This window comes from Podarcis cretensis (genome assembly GCF_951804945.1).
Source record: "Podarcis cretensis genome assembly, chromosome: 1".
NCBI classification, from domain to species: Eukaryota; Metazoa; Chordata; class Lepidosauria; order Squamata; family Lacertidae; genus Podarcis; species Podarcis cretensis.
In genome coordinates, this window is record NC_137170.1 from 32,719,521 (window position 1) to 32,740,103 (window position 20,583).

Sequence of the window (20,583 nt, forward strand, 5' to 3'; positions counted from 1 at the left end):
TATCAGTCAGTTAATAGACTATTCCAAGTTCATATGTGTATAAATATGCAGAGGCATTATCAGATGCAGTCCTGCTCTAGCTGAGGATAACAGCAACACGTTCATTGATTTTAATGAAGTAGGATATAAAGCTCTTGTGTATATATTAGGCTTGTACAATATTTTCATTGGGTTTCCCCTAACGTTTCTGTATAAAAATTGACAGGAGCTAACAGGTAGAATTGTTAGATGGATTGGTAGTTTAATATTCTGGAAAAGTGTTGGTTGCATCAAAGGTATTTCATGTCATTTCCCGCCCAAAAAAGTTCTGCTTTCAAACTTTCAGCCAATAAAGTAATATGAACTAGAAATTCTATCACGTACCGCCAAGTTAATGAGTAAGACACAGGGGGACTTGTATCAGATACAGGGGGGGAAATGAAGTAAAACATCAGTCAAGGGCAGGAGCATTGGTGAGATATGGGGGGGGGGCATAAAAAAAAAAAATCAGCTGAGGGCAGGAGGAAACCTCCAACAGTTAGTTACATGGAGGAAGGATGATCAACACTTTGCTTGTGTTGAAGTGAGGTCAGTGGCAGTGCAGAAATGCCTCTATACAGTCTTTGCACTGCTATATCAGCTGGAATCAACTGATAGAAGGGACTCGTAGGATTCCATAGCAATAAGGCTGCAAGGTGTGTTGCAGAACCAGCTGCAGTCTGCCTGAGATGCTTTGGGAGTGGCCCAGCCCATGTGTCTCCTTGATAGCCAGTTTTGCCTCCTGACCACAAACCCAGACACAGAAACATGGAATTGTAGTGTTGGAAGGGACCCTGAGAGTCATCTAGTCCAACCCCCTGGCAAAGCAGGAATCCTGCCCATTGCTGTTCGCAGAGCCGTCTTTCCCATTGGGTTTAGTGGTGCATTGTGCCAGGGTGCCGGCCTCTCAGGAGCGCCCCAGCGAGTGGGGGAGCCGCGCGGCTTTGCCGGCGGCCTCCCCTTTCCCAGCACACCCGCCAGCTGTGCCCCGCCAACCATAAGGCTGGCGGGCTTGCAGCTTCCCTCACAAGCCTCTGCCGGGATCGCTCTCCTCCTGAGGAGGCTTGGGAGGGGCGCAATTTCACTCCCAACCCTCTACGGGGATCGCTCTCCTGCAGTGGCATGGGAGAGAGTTGTGCCCCCCCCCATAGCTGGCAGTGCACAGCTACGGCCATCCCAACACTATCCGTGGTAATTTGGGGACACTGGGCAGATATTTGCACCCCGGTACCACATCTGCTAAAGATGGCCCTGGCTGTTCACACTGACCCACTGCACCCCCTGAGGATTGCATGATGTTACATGATGGTATGTGATACAGTGGTTTGAGTGACGCAGTAGAGCACAGGCCCAAAGTGGGAGTAAATAAGGGGGGGGCAATTGGTTTTCTGTAACACATCTGCACTGTTAGTAAGTGGTCTCAATTCCTGGCATCCCTTGATGGAGCCAGGAGAGAACCCTGTCTGCAGTCCTGGACAGGTGCTGCCAATCAGTGTGGACAATACTGAGCTACATGGACCCAATGGTCTTACTCAGTATGGCAGCTCCCTGTGTTCCTAGGCACTAGATATAAAAATATAACTGCATAGACAAGATCCCATAAGAGTGATAGTACTTCCATAGCAAGCAGCCTTTCAGTTTTCTTTTTTATTCCCATTATTTCCACTCTCACCTTGCGAGCTTCAGAACTCTTGCTGGAGTTTTGTGTGATGGTTTTTAGCATGCAAAATATATTACATTTACTGGCATCACTCACAAATGAAAGGGCTGTAATTCACAGCATGTCCCGCTTGTTTATAATGCAAGGAGGGTTTCTGCAGGGGATGCCAACCTCAGGTCTATGCCAGGGCCATCTGTTATTCACTGTAGTTCTCCAGGAAGTTATGACCCAGCATGAAGTAAATACACTGCGCATTTACATCAGATTCTCCTTCCCTTTCTCAAGCTGCCAAGGAGAAAGGGCAGCGCTCAACACATGCTAACCGTCATGATGGCTTTGACCTTCTCATCTTATCACATAGTTCATAGTCTGATCTTACTACCTGCCACAATGATTCTTGACAAGAAGACTCAAATAAAGACAGTTTCAAGCCATATTTTGGCAGGCTGTGGAGAGATGTACATGAATTCGTGGACAGTAGCACAGCCAAATGCTTTCATTTACCATCAAAAACAGGTCATGTCCACAGCAAGCTCCTGTTTCTCATCGCTGAGCTCTTCTGATTTTCTGATTGCCCAATTATCCAAGTGCTATATAGCACACAGTCCAGATCTTTAGTACTTTGATGGTTTCAGTACAGTACATTGCAGCATTTTCACAGCCAACTTTTCAGATTTTCACATAGATATAGGTTGTTAAGACCTTTAGGTCTCCCAGTATTAAGCACTCACAACTGTGTTCTCCCACCCCCTCTACCCCTCCCAGAATGGATGGACTACAACCTTAAGTAAGTTTAAATGCTTTACTTACAGTAATCAGAGGTCTCGCTCATGCATCATTCAGTGCTACAGCAGAAACAACACAGGTAAGGCATTCTTGATTGCAAAATACAGAAGTTGGCCTCAAGCACATAGTCTGAAACTGGAGCCCCAGCCTCAGACATCTTCTCAGTTAGATGGTTCACAGAGGAGAGAGGGGAAGGAAGGAAGGAAGGAAGGAAGGAAGGAAGGAAGGAGAAATAAACCTTACTCCCTCCTTCCCTGAGGGTGAGTGGTTGTGACCTAGCTGTGCCTTCTCTAGAAATTTACAGCTCTGTGGTCCTTAATTCCTTCATTTCCTAATGAATGGGTTAGATATGCATTGCTAGGCTTGACTGCAAAAACTTCAGCACACATCTGAAAGAGATCTCCATCAACTTTCCCTCAAAGTACTATAGGTTCTCTGAGTCAAGGTGCATGCTGGAATTTATCTTATGTAAGTTCAATCCCAGTATTTCCATCAACACAGACATGCCCCAGTGCTAGTTAACATAACATAGTTATTGCTCTTGAACCACTTACTCCAGGGATGGGAAGCCTGTTGCCATCCAGATGTTATTGGTATACAGCGCCCATTATCCCTGACCACTGGAGATGTTGGCTGGGACTAATGGGACTCCAACAACAGCTGGAGGACCACAGGCTCCCCATACCTGACTTAATGAGTTTCTGTATTTTATGTGCCCCCTAATTCTGCCTCCTTTTTCTTTCATTTGTTCTTCAGGGTTGTTTGTTCTCTGTCTTAGAAGCACCTCGCACTGAGCTTTCAGCAAAATGGAAAGTGTGAGTGAACTCCAGAATCCGCTGTTGGCCAAGAACAATGGACACCTTCATGGCAGTTACAGTTACCACCAGGATTATCCTGGCCACCGTTGCCAGGGTAAACTGTACTCCTATATCTTCCAAAATTCTGGCAATGCGAGGACTCACCAACTGCTGGATGCCAGTTCTCTTCAGCTGGCTGTTGAAGCATTGTACGGCCCAAATTTCATCCTGGTGAAGGATGAGACCAGTGTCAAGGTCAAGGACAACAAAGGTGAGAGTTGTGAGACAGCCTTCATGGGAAACAAAGAGCATTCTGCTGAGGCCTCTGATGTACAAGAAACCCAAGGGAGGTCCCTGATGGAAAATGACATCAAAATCCAGACAGTGTCCTATGAAGTGGAAGAGGAGGAATTGCAAGAATATGAGGTAAATTTTGGAAGCTGTGAGCCTATCTTGGGACTTATTTCTGAGTAACCATGCTTAGGACAGAGAAGTAAATATAGAAAATATAATATTTGTGATTATGTACAGTGGTACCTCAGGTTAAGTACTTAATTCGTTCCAGAGGTCCATACTTAACCTGAAACTTTCTTAACCTGAAGCATCACTTTAGCTAATGGGGCCTCCTGCTGCTGCCACACCGCCGGAGCACGATTTCTGTTCTCATCCTGAAGCAAAGTTCTTAACCTGAAGCACTATTTCTGGGTTAGTTGAGTCTGTAACCTGAAGCGTATGTAACCTGAAGCGTATGTAACCCGAGGTACCATTGTACATGATAGTAGGAAGAACTGAGGTAAATGTTGCATGGGAACTTCTCTCTCCTGAGAGACAGCTTCCCTTATTTCTGAGGAATTAAGCCTGAGGGTTTAATACAGGGGTGAGCAACTGTGGTCTTAGGCCTCAGCCTAAGTTTAGGCGTCCCTCAGCCTGATTTCAAAAACCCTCTGCAAGCGATCAGTTCAGACCTTCTGGCAAGTGGAGAAAGGGGGGAACCACGCCTTCTTTTGGTTCTGGGCCCACACATCACTGACTTCAGCTGCACCCAGAGTTGCCATGCAGCCCCTGACAGATTAGCCCAAAGAAAATGCCCCTCTCAAAAGAAAAAGAGTTTTCCACCATAATATAATATATTAAGAATAATACGACTAGAAATAATTATAGAGAGGTGTGTAGTTAGAATGAATTATTTTAATAAGCTTGTTTTAGGCTCACATCCAGAATTTCTAATCCATTTTAGCTCACAATTTATCAATTTTAGTCCTAATGCAAGCGAGGGACATTGCTAAAGATGAAAAACGGCCCTGTTTCACTGGCACTCAAGAAAAATAATTTTCCATGGAAATCCCAAATCCCCAGCTAGTGAGCTGAGAATTTAGCTTGAAAGAAAAACGATAATCTATTTCCATGCAGTGATTTCTGTTAGGATTTTGCCCCACGTCCGAGTGGCTGGAGAAGATGTGGTTTATTATATAAACTCTGCAAAGCCTTCCCTCCGCCCTTCTTCTCCTCTGTGAAACTGTTAAGAAGGAGGAGAGAATATGTGAAAGTAGAGCTGAAAAGAAGAAGGTCAAATGAGAGACTGGGGAGTGAGGGAAGACTGTAAAATACTTAACGAGAGGAAGAGTAGGAGGGCGAAAAACGCTACTTAAATGCCATGGTGGCGATAGATGTCCTAGAAATATTATATCAAGACGACGTTGGCAGAAGCAGCTTTCGGTCAGGGAAGAGAGAAATCAGTAGGACGCCTATTGCTTCGCATCAAGGGTTGGAGCTGACAGCAGTGAGTGGGGGCTTCTAACACGGTTTCTGTTATTATTATCATCACTTCCAGCATCATCACTGTTATTATTATATTGCAGCTTTCTGGGTTACTATTTCACACTGAGTTATTTAATAACGAAAGTGTCCTTAAGCACACTTAACTTGAAAGCAACTTCCATTAAAATGAATGGAACTTTCTTCCAAGTGAATAAGCTTGGGATTGAGCTATAAAGCAACGGCAGCCGGCAGTATAGTACAAATCAAACAGTTGCAATTCTTTATCATCTGGTCCCAAGGTGGCACTTGGGAACGGCTTTCTTTATCGGAAGAGATGCCTCTTGTTGAGGCATCGCCTCCGACATTATCAGGAAGTAGCTCCAGAAGGGATAGGACACAAAAAAACCAGATGTTTATTCCATTTTACTATAAGTATATGCCAGTATCTCCATTGATTTAAATTGACAAGTCTTGGTGTTTCCGTTTTTCAGAAATAGTCTAAAAGGTATTCAAGACTTGTCTCCCATTCTTAATACTAGCGATCTCCCTGGTAGTATCAATAGTAACTGTATCCTTTCTATGGCAATTTTACAGCCATGAATCCAACCATCCTTTAATCTCAGAACTTCTCTATGTCAACTTGTCAGTCTAAATCTGGGGCCCTCAACCTGGTGCCGGTGGACACAGTTGCACCCTCAGACACACACCCCTTAGCACCCATCAAGGCACCTTGCCACTCTCATTTTTTACTGTTTCTTTTAAATGGGGTGTTGGGATGGTGGTTGGGGGTTTGCCTGTTTTTTTCTAAGGGATGTAACTTTCCTTCTTTGGGTGCTGTTCTTCTAACTTGTTTTATCAGTGCAAGGATTTCCACTTGTACAATGGAACTGCTCCCCACCCCATGCATATGCCTTGTATGGTACCCTTCCCAAATCTGCTCCAGAGGTTTTGGAAGAAACCCAGAACAGATTGAGGGTCTGCACAGGAGAGGAGAAGTGGGGAATTCAGTTGCACTTGTGGAAATCCTTGCTCTTATGGTACGAGTTAGTTGGATACTGTTCCGTAGGGGCGGGGTGAGTTGGGGAGGATAAACGTTTTGGAATGGGGTATTTTGTGGCATCTACAATAGTTTCTTAAACCTCCAATTTTGCCTCTGGGCCCAAAAAGGTTGAGGACCCCATGCCTACATATTCCATTATTCTTTTGATTCATAGCTGGGTAGTTAAAGTACCAGAAATTTCCATATGCAGGATTGACACAGCCAGACTTAATTGTCAATCTTAGTAATTCTCATAGTCATTCAGGGAATGTGACAGATTCAAATTCTCAATAGTCTTACCCTGGAAAAGCACGTTAGAATTAAGGGTCTCTTCTGAAACAAGTGATTTAAGGACATCTTTGTTGAGCTGGCATAATGAGGATACCAGCTTCCTCTAGGGTTCCTATTTAACCATCCATCTTATTTATCCAGCTCAATTATGTTTGTATGGATTATTTGTTTAGATTTCCAAGTGCATTCGTCAGTTGCACATTTTTTTGATGTTGTGTTTTAGGATAAGCATGTTGTAAGACAAGATACATATAGACATATAGCAGAATGCCAGTAATGCATAGATTGCTGAAAACCACAAGTTTCTTACTCCGAATAGTCTCACCGAAGTCCTACTGAGGTCTATGAAATACCTGCCAGACCACTCCAGATTAAATGGTTTGTGGACTGAAGCCAAGAAGATTATTCTCAATCAGCATACTAAGCAGTACATCTGCTGCCTAATAGACATCAAGTATTTTCAGTCTGAAGACGGGGAAGTATGGTGATGATTGAGGTGGTGCCCTGTATATCATCTCTGTTGGACATCCAGTTCCCAAAAGATCATTCATATTAGCCACTGTTCCTTGGCAGATAAACATCCTAGCTCATAGAGGCTGACGCTGTATCGCTTGAATGTGTGATGGACTCGTCCCGCCGACACTCCCATCACAGCGCTTCCTGCCCCATGAAGTTCATCTGCCTGCTGCTGTATATCAGGAGAGAAAGTGTTGTCACAGCAGCAACATCAAACATGTGTAGTGTAAATTGGTTACATGTTCTGCTGCTGCTGCTGCATACTCTGTGGGTCAGGCTTACAGTGTGCCATTGCCTTGATTTGCTTTCCAGAGTGACTCCTCCAGTGACAGCGAGAGTGAAGATCATTTTCTGATGCTTCCCCCACGAGACCACCTGGGCTTGGCAATTTTTTCAATGCTCTGTTGTTTCTGGCCTCTGGGAATTGCTGCTTTCTACTTTTCTCAAGGGGTAAGAATTTGCGTGTGCTGATGTTTCCTGCTATGTACTGTGTTCTTCTTGTCTTAGGGAACTATTTTATAAAAGGCCTGTCAGGGCTGGATTCACTACTGTGCCAAGTATATTGCAGTCCCACCCAACTAGGACCCCTGCTAACATGAAATTATCTGGGAAGTTGGTGGAGTGTGTGTGTGTGTGTGTGTGTGTGTGTGTGTGTGTCTAGCTACCTAATGCCAACCCAAAACATGTCGGTGCTTGATGGAAAAAATGCAAATGTCACTCCATATTTTACTAAAAATTTCCACCACAGGGAAATTTTTGCCACCATTCATCGCTCACCTCCCCCTTTAATGCTACCCCCAAATTTGTCCTCATTCTATCAAATGATAGGGCTGTTCTTGTATCAGGCTTAAAACAGTGCTTGGATCCCCATCACATGGCAAAGGAGCAGCGTCCATGTTGTCATGAAGGATACCCAGCATCAGAAGCCGACAGGATTTGCTCTCTGCATTGCAGCGCATTTCAAGTGCGACTTATGGGAGTGCATGGGTGCGTGGCTTTATGTGTGAAAGTCACGTGGAACTCAACTGATAGCTCCTAATAGAATCAACTGTTCTTTAAAGCAACGCTGAAACCTCACAAGGTAACTGTAAGCACTGCTATTCCCAACCTGTAAGAAAAAGAAGCTGAACTATCCAGAAGGAAAGATGGATCGGACTGTTGTACAGTGGTACCTCATGTTACGGATGGGATCCATTCCGAAGGCCTGTCCGTAACATGAAATGCCCACAACTCGAAGTGCTGTGTCTGCGCAGGTGCGCGGCGCAATTTGGTGCGCATGCGTGAAGTGTGATTTAGCGTTTCTGCGCATGTGCGAGCAGCAAAACCCGGAAGTAACCCATTCCAGTACTTCCGGGTTGTCACGGGACGTAACGCGAAAGTACGCAACACGAGGTATGACTGTACATTGAATAGCTGTGCAAAAAAGAGTTTTTGGCAAGTACAGCCTTTCCACTTTTATTCACAGGCTAAATTTTCTATACTGTGAACATTTAAAAAAAAATCATGGCAGTAAGCAGCATAAAATCAATCATGAAACTACATTTGTAAAACAAGGCCACTGTGAGAACAAGATACTGGACTAGATGAGGCGCTGGGCTAATCTAGCAGGCTCTTATGTGCTTAAAAGACATCACAAATATCTAGATAACATTAATACATCAATGAAGCTGGATCACCTCTAAAGAAAAGGTGAACAGAAGAGTTTGAAATGAGTGCCTTAATGTCAATACTGTAGATGCTTACCTGATGCTCCCTGGAAGCACATTCCAAAGGGTAGGTGCCACCACACTAAAGGCCCTGTTTTTAGTGAGGAGAAAATTTGAAGAGCATACAGCATACAGCACTAGTAAAGAATGTCTCCCCCAAGGATTAAATTGGCCAGGCAAGATAACGGTATTCCCAGAAATAACCCATTGCTCAGGGCTTTATATACCCATAGCAAAACCTTAAAGTTACCCTAGTAATGTATTAGTAGATAGTGAAGATCTTCCAGCACAGGTGTTACAAAGAACACCCACTTCAGCAGCCTTGCTGCACTATGGCATAATCACAAACATATCTCTGCTCATCATCCCTCTTCTAACTGTTAAAGGTTACAGGAGCCCACTCTCCTTTTGCTTCTGACTGCTCTCCTTGTAAATGAAACACATGTTTCTGCATTTTATGTAGTTAAAGAATATATGGCTTGCCGTCTGACAAATTGTCAGAGTAACTGAAATAAAGTGTATTCCAGCAAACTACAGTCTACTCAGAAGGTAAACCTGAACTTCAATCACGTATCCGAATGGACAGAGGGATGGAGAACATTACATGCAGGAAGGGAGCAGGGCAGACAGAGAACTCCACATACAGCCAAGCACATTTTACAGCCACCATCTCAGGAGAATTTATTTTCACTGTTCCCGGCACACACACAAAATGCTATTCCTTAAGCATTATTTTGGCCGTATATCAATCCCCCCTGCTACATCACTCCAGCCACAGAATGACAAAGCTCTGTGACAGATGGCCAAGAGTCTTCAACATGGTCAGTGAAAACATGTCAGCAGCAATGGTGCTCTGGCGGGGGCACAGCTCTGGGCCTTTTTTCAGAGCAGGAGCAATGACATCATCTCCCAGAGTGCCAGGGTAATTGATCGACTTTCCTTGCTCTAAGAAGAGAATGAGGTGATGACGAGCCTTACAAGTTTTACATTTGTCTTTGACAACTTAGCAGTAAGGAAGTCAGAGAATAATCATGCAGAGGCTCTAAAATTCTTTCGTTTTCTTTGATGGTGTTCCTATTTCATACCAATGGTTTAAGTGGTATAATTTCAAGATTTTCTAATTAAAAGCTAAATGTTGCACTTCAACTGTCTCAATGCGTTTTACAAGTTATTAAAGCTCATTGTGCTTTACAAGCTGAATCTCTATGGTCAGAAATAAGCACCAGTGAGTTCATTGGAGCTTATTTCTAAGTAACTATGCATGGAATTGCAGTCATGCTACAGAGAATAGTAAGATGGGTTATCTTGTCTTAAGTCTAGCTAGGAACCTGCAGAAGCACACACCCTTGTGAGTATGGGGCAGTGGTGAGGAACCTGTGGCCCTCCAGAAGTTGTTGGACTCCAACTCGCATCAGCCCCAGCTAACATGGCCAGTGAACAGGGATGATGGGAGCTGCAGTTGAATAACATATGGAGGGCCACAAGCTTCCTATCCCTGCTGTAAGGGCAGTCATAATGAGCTGCTGTTCTTCAAAATTTACCGCTACACCATATTTCAAATACAACCTCACCAGTGATTTACACCGTGATATCAAATTTTCCCTGTATTTAGTCAAGAAAAGGATAGAAACCTGCCAAACACATCCAAAAAATAGCTTGTAAATCGCATTATGATTATCCAATATTCAAAGTCTTTCTTCCTCTCTCCTTTCAAGTCTCAAAGCTGACAATGTAGCCATCCTGGCAGTGGCGTAGCGTGGGTTGTCAGCACCCGGGGCAAGGCAAGTAATTTGCACCCCCTAACCCGTGGATTTGCGCCCCCTAACCCATGGATTTGCCCTAACCCCAGAAGTTGCGCCCGGTGCGGCCGGGCCCCCCTGCACCCCCCACGCTACGCCACTGCATCCTGGCTATACTCACTACAATAGATGGGCAGGATATACAACTGCTTAAATAAACAAAAATATTGTCCCCAAACTTTGTATTCAAGAATTGAATGGCAATTCTGTTATTCTTTGTCACCCTACGTCATCACCCAATTCTTCCCTGCTCTGACAATGCTTCTGAGCTTGGTCTCATTCACAAATTTCACCAGTAGCCACCAGTTCTTCTCCTCAGGATCCATAATGAATAGGGAATGTGTCTTCCAATAGTGACTGCAGAGGAAGTTCACTTGTCAGGAAGCTGCCCTATACCAATTCAGACCATTGGTGTATTTAGCTCAGTATCACCTTTACTGAGGGACGCGGGTGGCACTGTGGTCTAAACCACAGGGCCTCTTGGGCTTGCCGATCGGAAGGTTGGCGGTTCAAAGCCCTGCAACGGGGTGAGCTCCCGTTGCTCTGTCCCAGCTCCTGCCAACCTAGCAGTTCAAAAGCACGCCAGTGAAAGTAGATAAATAGGTACCACTGTGGTGGGAAGGTAAATGGCGTTTCCGTGTCACGGTGTTCTGTTGCGCCAGAAACGGTTTAGTCATGCTGGCCACATGACCCAGAAAGCTGTCTGTGGACAAACACCCACTTCCTCGGCCTGAAAGCGAGATGAGCGCCACAACCCCATAATCACCTTTGACTTAACCGTCCAGGGGTCCCTACATTTACTAACAGTGGCTCACCAGAATTTCCTTTCCCCCAGCCCTTCTTGGAGATGCCAGGGACCGACTTTCTGCATGCAAAGCAAATGTCATGGGCCTTCCCCACCCCTCTAGATTGAACGCTTGCCCTTCACATTCAGCACAACTCTTTGTCTGATTCCCCTTTCTCACCCATCCTTTCCAGTTTAAGTAGTAAAATTCCTTTGCTTGGCTGAGATCCAAATCAATTATATCAACTACATTTTCCTAGTACTGTAAATCATCTCTGTAGAGAGCGCTAAGAAACCTGTGGCCCTCGTAAGATGTTGCTAGGCTCCCATTATCCCTGAACATTGGCTATGCTACCTGGGGTTCTTAGAAGTTGGAGTCCACAGGTATCCCTGTCTCTACTGTAGAGGAAGTACTTTAGAAGATTGTCCATTACATGATTACACCAGTGGTTCTCTACTGACCTCTGTTGCGCTACATTGTAATCAAACTCACCCAACAGAAGTCAGATTCAGAATGAGCAAGATGTGAATAAAATATTATTTGTGTGTTTCAATAAAGACTCATTTACAGCTCACTTTTATTTTACTTATAGGATTTCTTCCACCATCTTACCACATCTAGCTTCAAGGCAGCTTACAATACAAAATTAAAACTTTTTAATTATTTTTTTAAAAAAATCAATAAAAACAATAAAAACAGCAGGAGAAAATAACACAGCTAAAAAGCTGGGGGGGGGGGGAATGAATTAAAATAGGGCGCCTATTGCAGTGGCTTCTAGATCTTATTGGACTCCAGCTTACAACAGCCTCAGCCAGTATGGCGAAAGATGACAGCAGTAGCTCAACATCTTCTGGAGGTCACTGTGGCAAAGTTATGGCTTGCCCTAACCTGTTCCCTTACGATACTCAAGTTCTCTAGACCTCCCTCACATCCCAAGTCCAGTGCAGAAGCTGAGGACAGATTGTGGTCTGGTAGGATAGAAAGACCACTGTGGCAGGAACTGACACTATTGCAACCCCATCTCCCAACTTTTAACCTTCTTAGCTACTGTAGTCTCTCTGATTAGCTGCTGGGAGCCATCTGTCAATCACAACCCACTTGGGTCAAGATCCCTTTAAAGTAGCATATTGCTAACATTTCTTTGTCCCTTATCCTACAACCAGCTCCGGAAGCTACCAACTTGAATGATAACCATAGGAGTAAGTTTTGCTATGTTCGCTTGCTTACAGTAGGATCATCTAGGCCAGTACTGTACATACTCTCTGTTTCCCCACTTTCCCTCCTTTTTAAATACTCCTCCATAATAAACTGCTTAATTGGATTTCTGAGCTACACTGTATTCTGGAAACACTATCTTTCCCCCTATGTTACTGAAACTGGACTATGCCACTGATCTAAAGTTCCTGGGGGTGCAGGAGGGATGATGGGCTAAAATTGCCAGGTAGGAGACAGATTTCTGCTGGCAGTCCCCTTACTCCCAAGACAGCTACCAAAAGGTAGTAGGTATTTTGCACCCCTTGCCCCAGATGGCAAATAAGTGGCTGGGAAAGAAAGATGTAGGATGGGTCACCCTTTGCTAGTAAGTGGTTGGGTCTGGCCATCCTTCACAGGCACCACATTGGTTATTATCTCTGAATCAAAACATCAAAATCATGAAAAGCAAAAAAGTGCCACAAATCTTAAAAGCCATTTAAGGCATGAGAGAAAAGGGATTTTTGTCTGTCTCCTAAAACAGAGAGGTCAAAGAAGACATCAGTTTCATCATGTGTTTAGAGAAGGGATTCCAAAATTTGGTGGAACCAACCCCAAAACAAAAGCCAATTAAGAAAGCCTGACAACACTAGCAAAGAGAGGAAGAATTCTTAATAGTAACACTGTTAATTATAGGAAAAGAAGAAGAATAACAAATAATTGCTCTCAACTCAAGACAATAACGAATTTCGTAGTAAGCGAGCAAGCAGAAGTATTAGAATTGTTGGGGAGAAATGTTTTGAAGAGGGATGAATCCATGCTTGCCAGCAGCACAAAAGCATTAAGCTTTAGGGAATTACGTGGTCCTTTTGAAAGCTTTTATGCAGCTCGGAAATTAAGCAGTAAGATAACAGGTAGGATTAAACGCAAACAGGACCACAGCAAGGCACACTTTGAAGGCACGGCATTATCTGGTTGTAGGAGCTTGTGAATTAGCCCCTTGTGAGTCAAGGAGGGGCATGCTTCTATAGAACTGCGATGTTGGGGTCGTGAGCACAACCTCCCCCAGGAGGAAACCATCATACATACTGGAAGGTGCTGAGGGCTGTGGTGGACTGGAGCTCCAAAGCAAGGAAGGCAATCTATGGCAAATAATGCAGCAGCCTGTCCAGTGTTCTGCACCAAGAGCTAAAGAGCTGCTACTCTTGTTGCCATAGCAACTGGAGCAACAGAAAGTAAGATTGACAGGTGGGAGCAGCAAGGCAAGTAGCACCATAGCGACAGAGATGTATCATGTGGCCCCCTCCGAACTTGGAAGGCACAAGGGGATGTAGAGAGATATGGGGATTGCCTGAAAGTATTCAAACCTTGGAATCTTTAAAGGCAAACGTGCGAAGGCTAAAGCAGATTCCTCAATGATGCTTGGGGTGCCTAGGGGACTGGAGGGCAAAGAGGAGGAACACAGTGTAGGCAACCCTCTCCCCATGAAAACTGTGGGAAGCAGAGGCAGGTCCTCAGACTCAAAGGCTCTTGACACCTGAGCTATGCAAAATAGAAGCTGAAGGGCACATTTACAAAACTAAAAACAACAACAACCACCCTCTTCCACTCTTGGTTCAGCATTTTAGCTCAGCAGAAGATTCCTGGTAAAGTAGCTATAGAGCTGGCATGGGGAAGCCCCCTATTGACGTTGTCCCCTGTAGGCACAGTATAGGTTTGGTTAACACAAATTTGGTTCTGGAGAATCCTGTGTGGACATGGCCTCAGAGATACTAAATTGTGAAGAAAAGGAAAAACCTATAACAAGCAATGAGCTAACGAAGTGTTCTTTGTTCTCACTGATTAGCTCAGTGAATTTGGGTCAGCTTATCTCCAAGGAAATATCCAGAAGAAGCAACATAATACAGTCACTAAAGGGATGGACAAACATAAACACATTGGATCAGACTAAAATAGAACATTATGCATCTTTTTCCCCCCAGCGGTGACTAACCAGATGTCTCTGAAAGTTCACATGCATGCATTGACCACCCAATAATGAATGTTCCCTGGGTGGTTTACATGTAATAATTAAAACCACCAGCCATGACTCTCATTGAACAAATTGTTGTAATATAATATGTATTTTACATTACATTACATGGTAGGAGGATGAATGGCAGCTAACGGGTTGAGGTTGAATCCTGACAAGACAGAAGTACAGGTGGGTGCTGGGGACTCCCTGAATGGGGCAACTGTGCCCCTGAAGGAGCATGTGCACAGCCTGAGAGTCATTTTGGACTCACAGCTGTCCATGGAGGCGCAGGTCAATTCTGTGTCCAGGGCAGCTGTCTACCAGCTCCATCTGGTACGCAGGCTGAGACCCTACCTGCCTGCAAACTGTATTGCCAGAGTAGTACACGCTCTAGTTATCTCCCACTTGGGCTACTGCAATGCGCTCTATGTGGGGCTACCTTTGAAGGTGATTCAGAAACTGCAATTAATCCAGAATGCAGCAGCTAGACTGGTGACTGGGAGTGGCCACTGAGACTATATAACACCGATCCTGAGAAATCTGCATTGTTTCCCAGTACGTTTCTGAGCACAATTCAAAGTGTTGGTGCTGACCTTTAAAGCCCTAAACGGCCTCGGCCCAGTATACCTGAAGGAGCATCTCCACCCCCCATCGTTCAGCCCAGACACTGAGGTCCAGCGCCAAGGGCCTTCTGGCGGTTCCCTCCCTGTGAGAAGCGAAGTTACAGGGAACCAGGCAGAGGGCCTTTTTGGTAGTGGCACCTGGCCTGTGGAACGCCCTCCCATCAGATGTCAAAGAAATAGACAACTATTTGACGTTTAGAAGACATCTGAAGGCAGCCCTGTTTAGGGAAGTTTTTAACGACTGATGTTTTAATGTATTTTTAACCTTCTGTTGGAAGCCGTCCAGAGTGGCTGGGGAAACCCAGTCAGATGGGCAGGGTATAAATAACAAGTTGTTGTTGTTGTTGTTATACATTAACACACAGTTTTGAGGAAGACAAAAGCATTCTCTTTTCACTGAAAAACAGCTGATATTATTAGGCTTTGAGGCTATTGTACATTGATACAAATAATGTATTTATTGTTTGTTTCCAGACGAGTAAGGCTATCTCCAAGGGGGACTTTCACCTGGCAAGTTCTGCTTCCCGGCGTGCACTATTCCTTGCTGCACTCTCTATCACCATTGGCACAGGAGTGTATGTTGGAGTGATTGTAGCACTGATTGCTTACCTATCTAAAGGTGGCCACGTATAGTAAAGAATCTCTGCATCAGATGGATAATTCTCTCGGATTACACACTTTCCTATGAAACATAGGACACTATGCTTACAAGGATTTCTACGGAGCACTCCCTAAACAGAGATCTGTGCTCATACAGACTGTGTGGTCTCCTTCCTTTTTCTGATAAAACATATACTGTGACCTACTTTGTATCACGGACTGACAAGCTAAAAGCAGGGGGAGAGTTCAGACTGAAAATCCTGGATTTTGAGACTGTCGGGAACAAAAAAAGGGAATAGGACAGTTTTTCAAATGTTGTCTGCAGGGTGTTTTCAAACCACTGTCCATGTGTGCTAGACCTGGTGTTTGTGAAGTCCAGTCACCTGTCGGATCTAAGCCCCTGCCTACTCAGGGCGCACAGTGAAGACGAAGGCTGGGGAAGATTAAAGTCTTTCTTTTGGGAGATAGGACTGAATGCTACACGGTGACAGCAAACAGCATTGTCAAGATATTTGCATTATTATGCCGATGACAAGACTTGCAACATCAAATGCTAATAATTCACCCTTGGGTAGCTGGTAGCAGCTACGTGCCATAAAAGTTCTCTTTCAGAGGCTTTGTTCATATAACTTGCCCCTCTGCCTACAGCTCCTGTATGAGGCTTTCCCTGCTGCCACAATAGAATAAGATGGCCTTGGAGAATCACGCCCAGCCATCTCTTTCAACCTGAGATACACACCTGCTTTAAATAAGACAATTATTACAGTTACTATAACCAAGCTCATTAAAGGGGCTTGAGAAAGTCCTCATGGGCCTTCCAGATTTTAATTATATTTTGACATGTGCATTACACTGTCACTCAGGATAGCTTAACATAACCATTTTGACATGGAAAAGTCACCCCAATGTGGTGTGGTTTGATCACTTTTGATCACATCCAGAATGTCCCAGACCTTAGCCTGTGGAGGCAAATGGAATTGAATGGATAAGACGTTGTAGTGATCAGGTAGTTCTGTGTAAAAATGGTTCTACAGCTACAATTATTCTCTCTACATGCAATGGGAGCTTTCTTGTGCCTGTTTCTGTGCAAACACTTATACATCTGAGGCTGTAATCCTATATTCACTTAGTTGGGAATAAGCCTTACTGAACTCAGTGAGACTTGCTACTGAGTAGGTACATATAGGGTTGGTTCATAAGTGGGAACGCTTGAATTTTAGCCAGTTTAGTTGTGCTGTGCCCAAAGTTATCCACCTATTTATTTATTTGTTTATTAAAAGCCAGACAGCACCCGCAGAGTATCGAACTGCCGTTAAGCAATTGGTGATTCTGCAAAGATAGATTTGAAGAAACCCCTAGGCTAAGCTGGCCCTTATCCATCTATTTATGTATTTATTTTAAATTTGTATACTGTTCACAACATAAAATTATAATATAAAAAACACAAAATACATAGTAAAAATAAGGGCAGTGTAGACACTGAAGTCATTTGAACTAGAACAAGTCAAATCCATGGGACTGCCTTGCAGGGGCTCTGTTCGTACCTGGCAGGAAGAACACAGAAGGTGCTTATAGTTAAATGTTTGTAATCTCTTTCCTGTGGGGTGCTTTGGCACTCTGTTCTGGTTCAATGTATGCATGTATTTGTTAAGTGGGGTCATTGGTTTGAAAATTACATCGAGTGTTCTATCTTCTTGTCTCTATGCCAGGCTTAGGTCTCGATTCTGAATCTGTGCTTGGGCATTAAGTGTGAATTGAATGTGGGGAATGTCATGAATATGTTCCAAAGCTTAGCTGCAGTAGAGCTGACCAGCAGTACTCCAGTATCTGCACTTTCAGCCAATATATTTCTGGGCACAATTTGTGGTGCTGGTATAAAGCCTCTTCCCATCTAAACCTATGAGGCCTATATACATCATGGGGATGTTAGGCTGAATGTGTCATTCTTACCTGCAACAGGCTGACTGACTCTCTCTGAGTTCATCTTCTCTGGTTGTGACATTTCCTCTTAGTAAAAGCCCATCTATGTCTGAACCTTTCACCTTTTGCAAATAGTGTAAGCCATTGCTATTCACACAAACATTTGATAGCTAGGGATGTCCATAGGGACTTCTTCTTTTTAAGTAACTGTAGGTTTTCTCCTTTTTATTATTTATGTTTCAATTATTGACATTTTTAATGTGCTTGGAAGCTGCCCTGAGCATCCATTTGAGACGGGTGCCATAAAAACTATGAGACATACCTAGGTCAAAAAAGCCAAATCCTTCAGCCAAACTTAGTAAGAAACGAAACTGTATTTTACACTGATAAGAGAGAAGCTGCAGAGAAAAACAAGAGATGCAGACACTTAATGCTTCTGGGTAAAGTAACTAAGGAAAAATTAAGGTGGGAAAACCTCTGCAATGCCATTCCCCAGCCTGTGTTGTTGCATACTGGCACGAAGCAAACTCCCAGTTATGACCACTTCAAGAAAGCACAAGTGTTTTGATTTCACTTCCATGCCTGTTGTATGACGCAAAACCAAGAAGTCTGCCTTTCCTGAGGCAAGGATTTAATTTAACTCTGTTCATAGCCGGAGGGAGAAAACACTGTTTGTTAATGATCAAAGTGTAGGGGGGAAAGGTACTGAAGGGTTTTTAGTTTTGAAAGAAAATGACAAGCAACAAAACCTCATGCCCACTAGAGGAAGCTCCTTCCAGGGCTGTGCTTGACAGCGCCTGTATGCCGTTCTCAATTAATGGGTATTTGTTTCTGTGTTTTTGTTCGCTAATAGGATGGCCATTAAGAAAACTGTGGATTATCTTGTGAATGAAATGTGAGGAAGGTTAGTCTGCGCTTCCAGTGTGTCTCCAAGGCATCACAAGGAAGTGAGCAGAAGTTAATGAAGAAGCCTTATGCTGGCAGGGCTGCAAGTGCTGCCATAAGATTTAGCAATTCCAAGAAGGAGGGAGAGTGGGCAGAGGAGACTTTTGAGCTGGAAGAATTGAGAGTGGGCTGTGCTATTGACAAGTGAGGAAGAAAAGCAGAAGACATAGCAGAGGTGAAAGGAAGGAAAAAGTAGTATATGCCAACTCTTGGGTAGTTGGAGATGACCCCCTTGGTCATCTCCAGGCTCTAGTCCAAACAGAGCTGGAGAACCTTTTCCAGCCTGAGGGCTACATCTCTTCTGCGCAAACCTCTGGGAGCTACATGGCAGTCATGGACAAGGCCAGAGGCAAAGTGGGCAGAGCAATGGATGTGGATTTTACCTTTTGTATAGTAGGCTAGTTTCTTCAGACTTTGCAGGCTTCCCTCTCTATTCTCCAGGCAAACAAGAGGTATTATCAGAGTTCCAGTACACAATTCAATCAGGCAAAAAAAAAAAGCCATTCTAGTAGGGCTGGCAAGGGGTATAGCCGGGAGGGTGTTTACCTACTTAACATGAGCGTAGCCAGGGGGGCAGCTGCCTCCCTAAATCAAGTAAATCAATACAATATTCTTAACAAACTGAGAATCTGCCCCCCCCCAACAAAAATCTTGGCTACGCCCATGCCACCTACATAGTTTTTCCACAGTTCAAACCATGCTCAAGGTGGCTTACAACATGAAAAAAATATGTAACTACAAAAGTAGTCGTAAACAATAAATAAAACATTAAAAATACAAAACCAAACTGAACATAAATCACAACAGCATATGAAATAAAGATACGCCAAACCAACAAGCAACAAACCCCTCAAACAAAAAAACCCAGCCCAAGTTTGTGTTCAGAAACCTCAGTTTTTGTAGCTGGAGTCAGTCAGGGCCCTGCCCTCCCAGGCCAGGTGAAGAAAACCTGCAAGGAAGGGAGCAGGTCTTACAAGACTCAAGCCTGTTCCCCAAGGCCAGATAGAGGGTCCCGGAGGACCACATATGGCCCCAAGATTCCCCATCCCTGCTGAGCCAAGTGTCCATGGACTCCCTAGTGTCAGACTTAAAATACTATGTGAATCAAGCAGCAAGAGAAACATTGACTGGTGGTATGTATTTAACAATTTTCCAGGTGCTTTCTAATATGAATAATTTAACCACCCTTTCCCTGAAAAGCTAGGCTGGATCTAGACACATCAAAGAAGCGTTTCGGTTTTAAGCGTTGTAAATTTAAACAGGTAAAACTGGTAGAGAAAAACGGGACTCCTTGCCACCATCTGGTGGCACAATGTTATATCGCGCATACGACGCATATAAATCACTTTTTCTTTAGCAGTCTAGCTGAGTCCCAAGAGTCTCTGCCTTCACCTCCTCCTCCTCAAGCTTTCTACCGGAGTGCTCAGTACTTCCCAGCCCAGCGTCCCATATCTGTGTCTAGAGGTACAGACTTGGATTTGTCTTGGATTTATCTGTGCACGCTGTAGCTATTCTGTCAGAGGCTCAGCATGTTGTGTATAGTTCAGGTGTACATTTTATTCTAAAGTAGCATGTTAATGTCTGAGATTTCTGCTGTACTTGAGCCATAATGGAGAGAGAAGCACACACGAAAAGACACCTGTTCAGAAGAAGAAACCTCTGAAGGGGCCCATTATGTTTTATATAACGAAATAATATAATAAAAAGGAAATGAAGGACGTGTTTATTGATAGTATCAACTTCTGATGTGGGAAAGAACATGGGAATGGGATGCATTTGCTAACTGGTGCAAGACTCTTGGACATAGCAAAACCAGACGTCCAGGGAGAATGCGTGAAGGGAGATTGCAGAAGCAGATCTTGCCCCTGACCTCCATAGAGTCACCGAAGAGCCTCCATGCCTACAGTGGGTAAAAGCGAAGGCTCCCCCTGCATGATTGCATACCCCCAACATATTCTCACCCAAATCCAGGCAACCCCACCCCACCCCATGTCGCCCACAACTGGACCACCTTATATTCTCTGTCTTTCTCTCCTCCACTGCCACGGTGGCAGCTAGGCCTCAGCCTTCTTGCGGCCCCTGTGGCCTCACCGTGGCCACCAGAAGCGGTGCTGCCTCTCTGGAAATGTGCTGCA

At 44.2% G+C, this 20,583-nt stretch overlaps 1 protein-coding gene across 2 annotated transcripts in view; it reads left to right on the forward strand.

Moving 5' to 3' along the window:
* SYNDIG1L (synapse differentiation inducing 1 like) overlaps positions 1 to 20,166 on the forward strand; it is a 95,514-nt gene extending 75,348 nt beyond the window's left edge. For both annotated transcript variants that reach the window (XM_079972825.1, XM_079972824.1), the window contains exons 2-4: positions 3,221 to 3,687; positions 7,178 to 7,315; positions 15,458 to 20,166. In XM_079972825.1, the coding sequence (XP_079828951.1) occupies positions 3,271 to 3,687; positions 7,178 to 7,315; positions 15,458 to 15,616 (714 nt within the window). In that variant the 5' untranslated portion in view covers positions 3,221 to 3,270 and the 3' untranslated portion in view covers positions 15,617 to 20,166. The remainder of the gene's footprint in view (positions 1 to 3,220; positions 3,688 to 7,177; positions 7,316 to 15,457) is intronic.
* Positions 20,167 to 20,583: the final 417 nt, after the last annotated feature.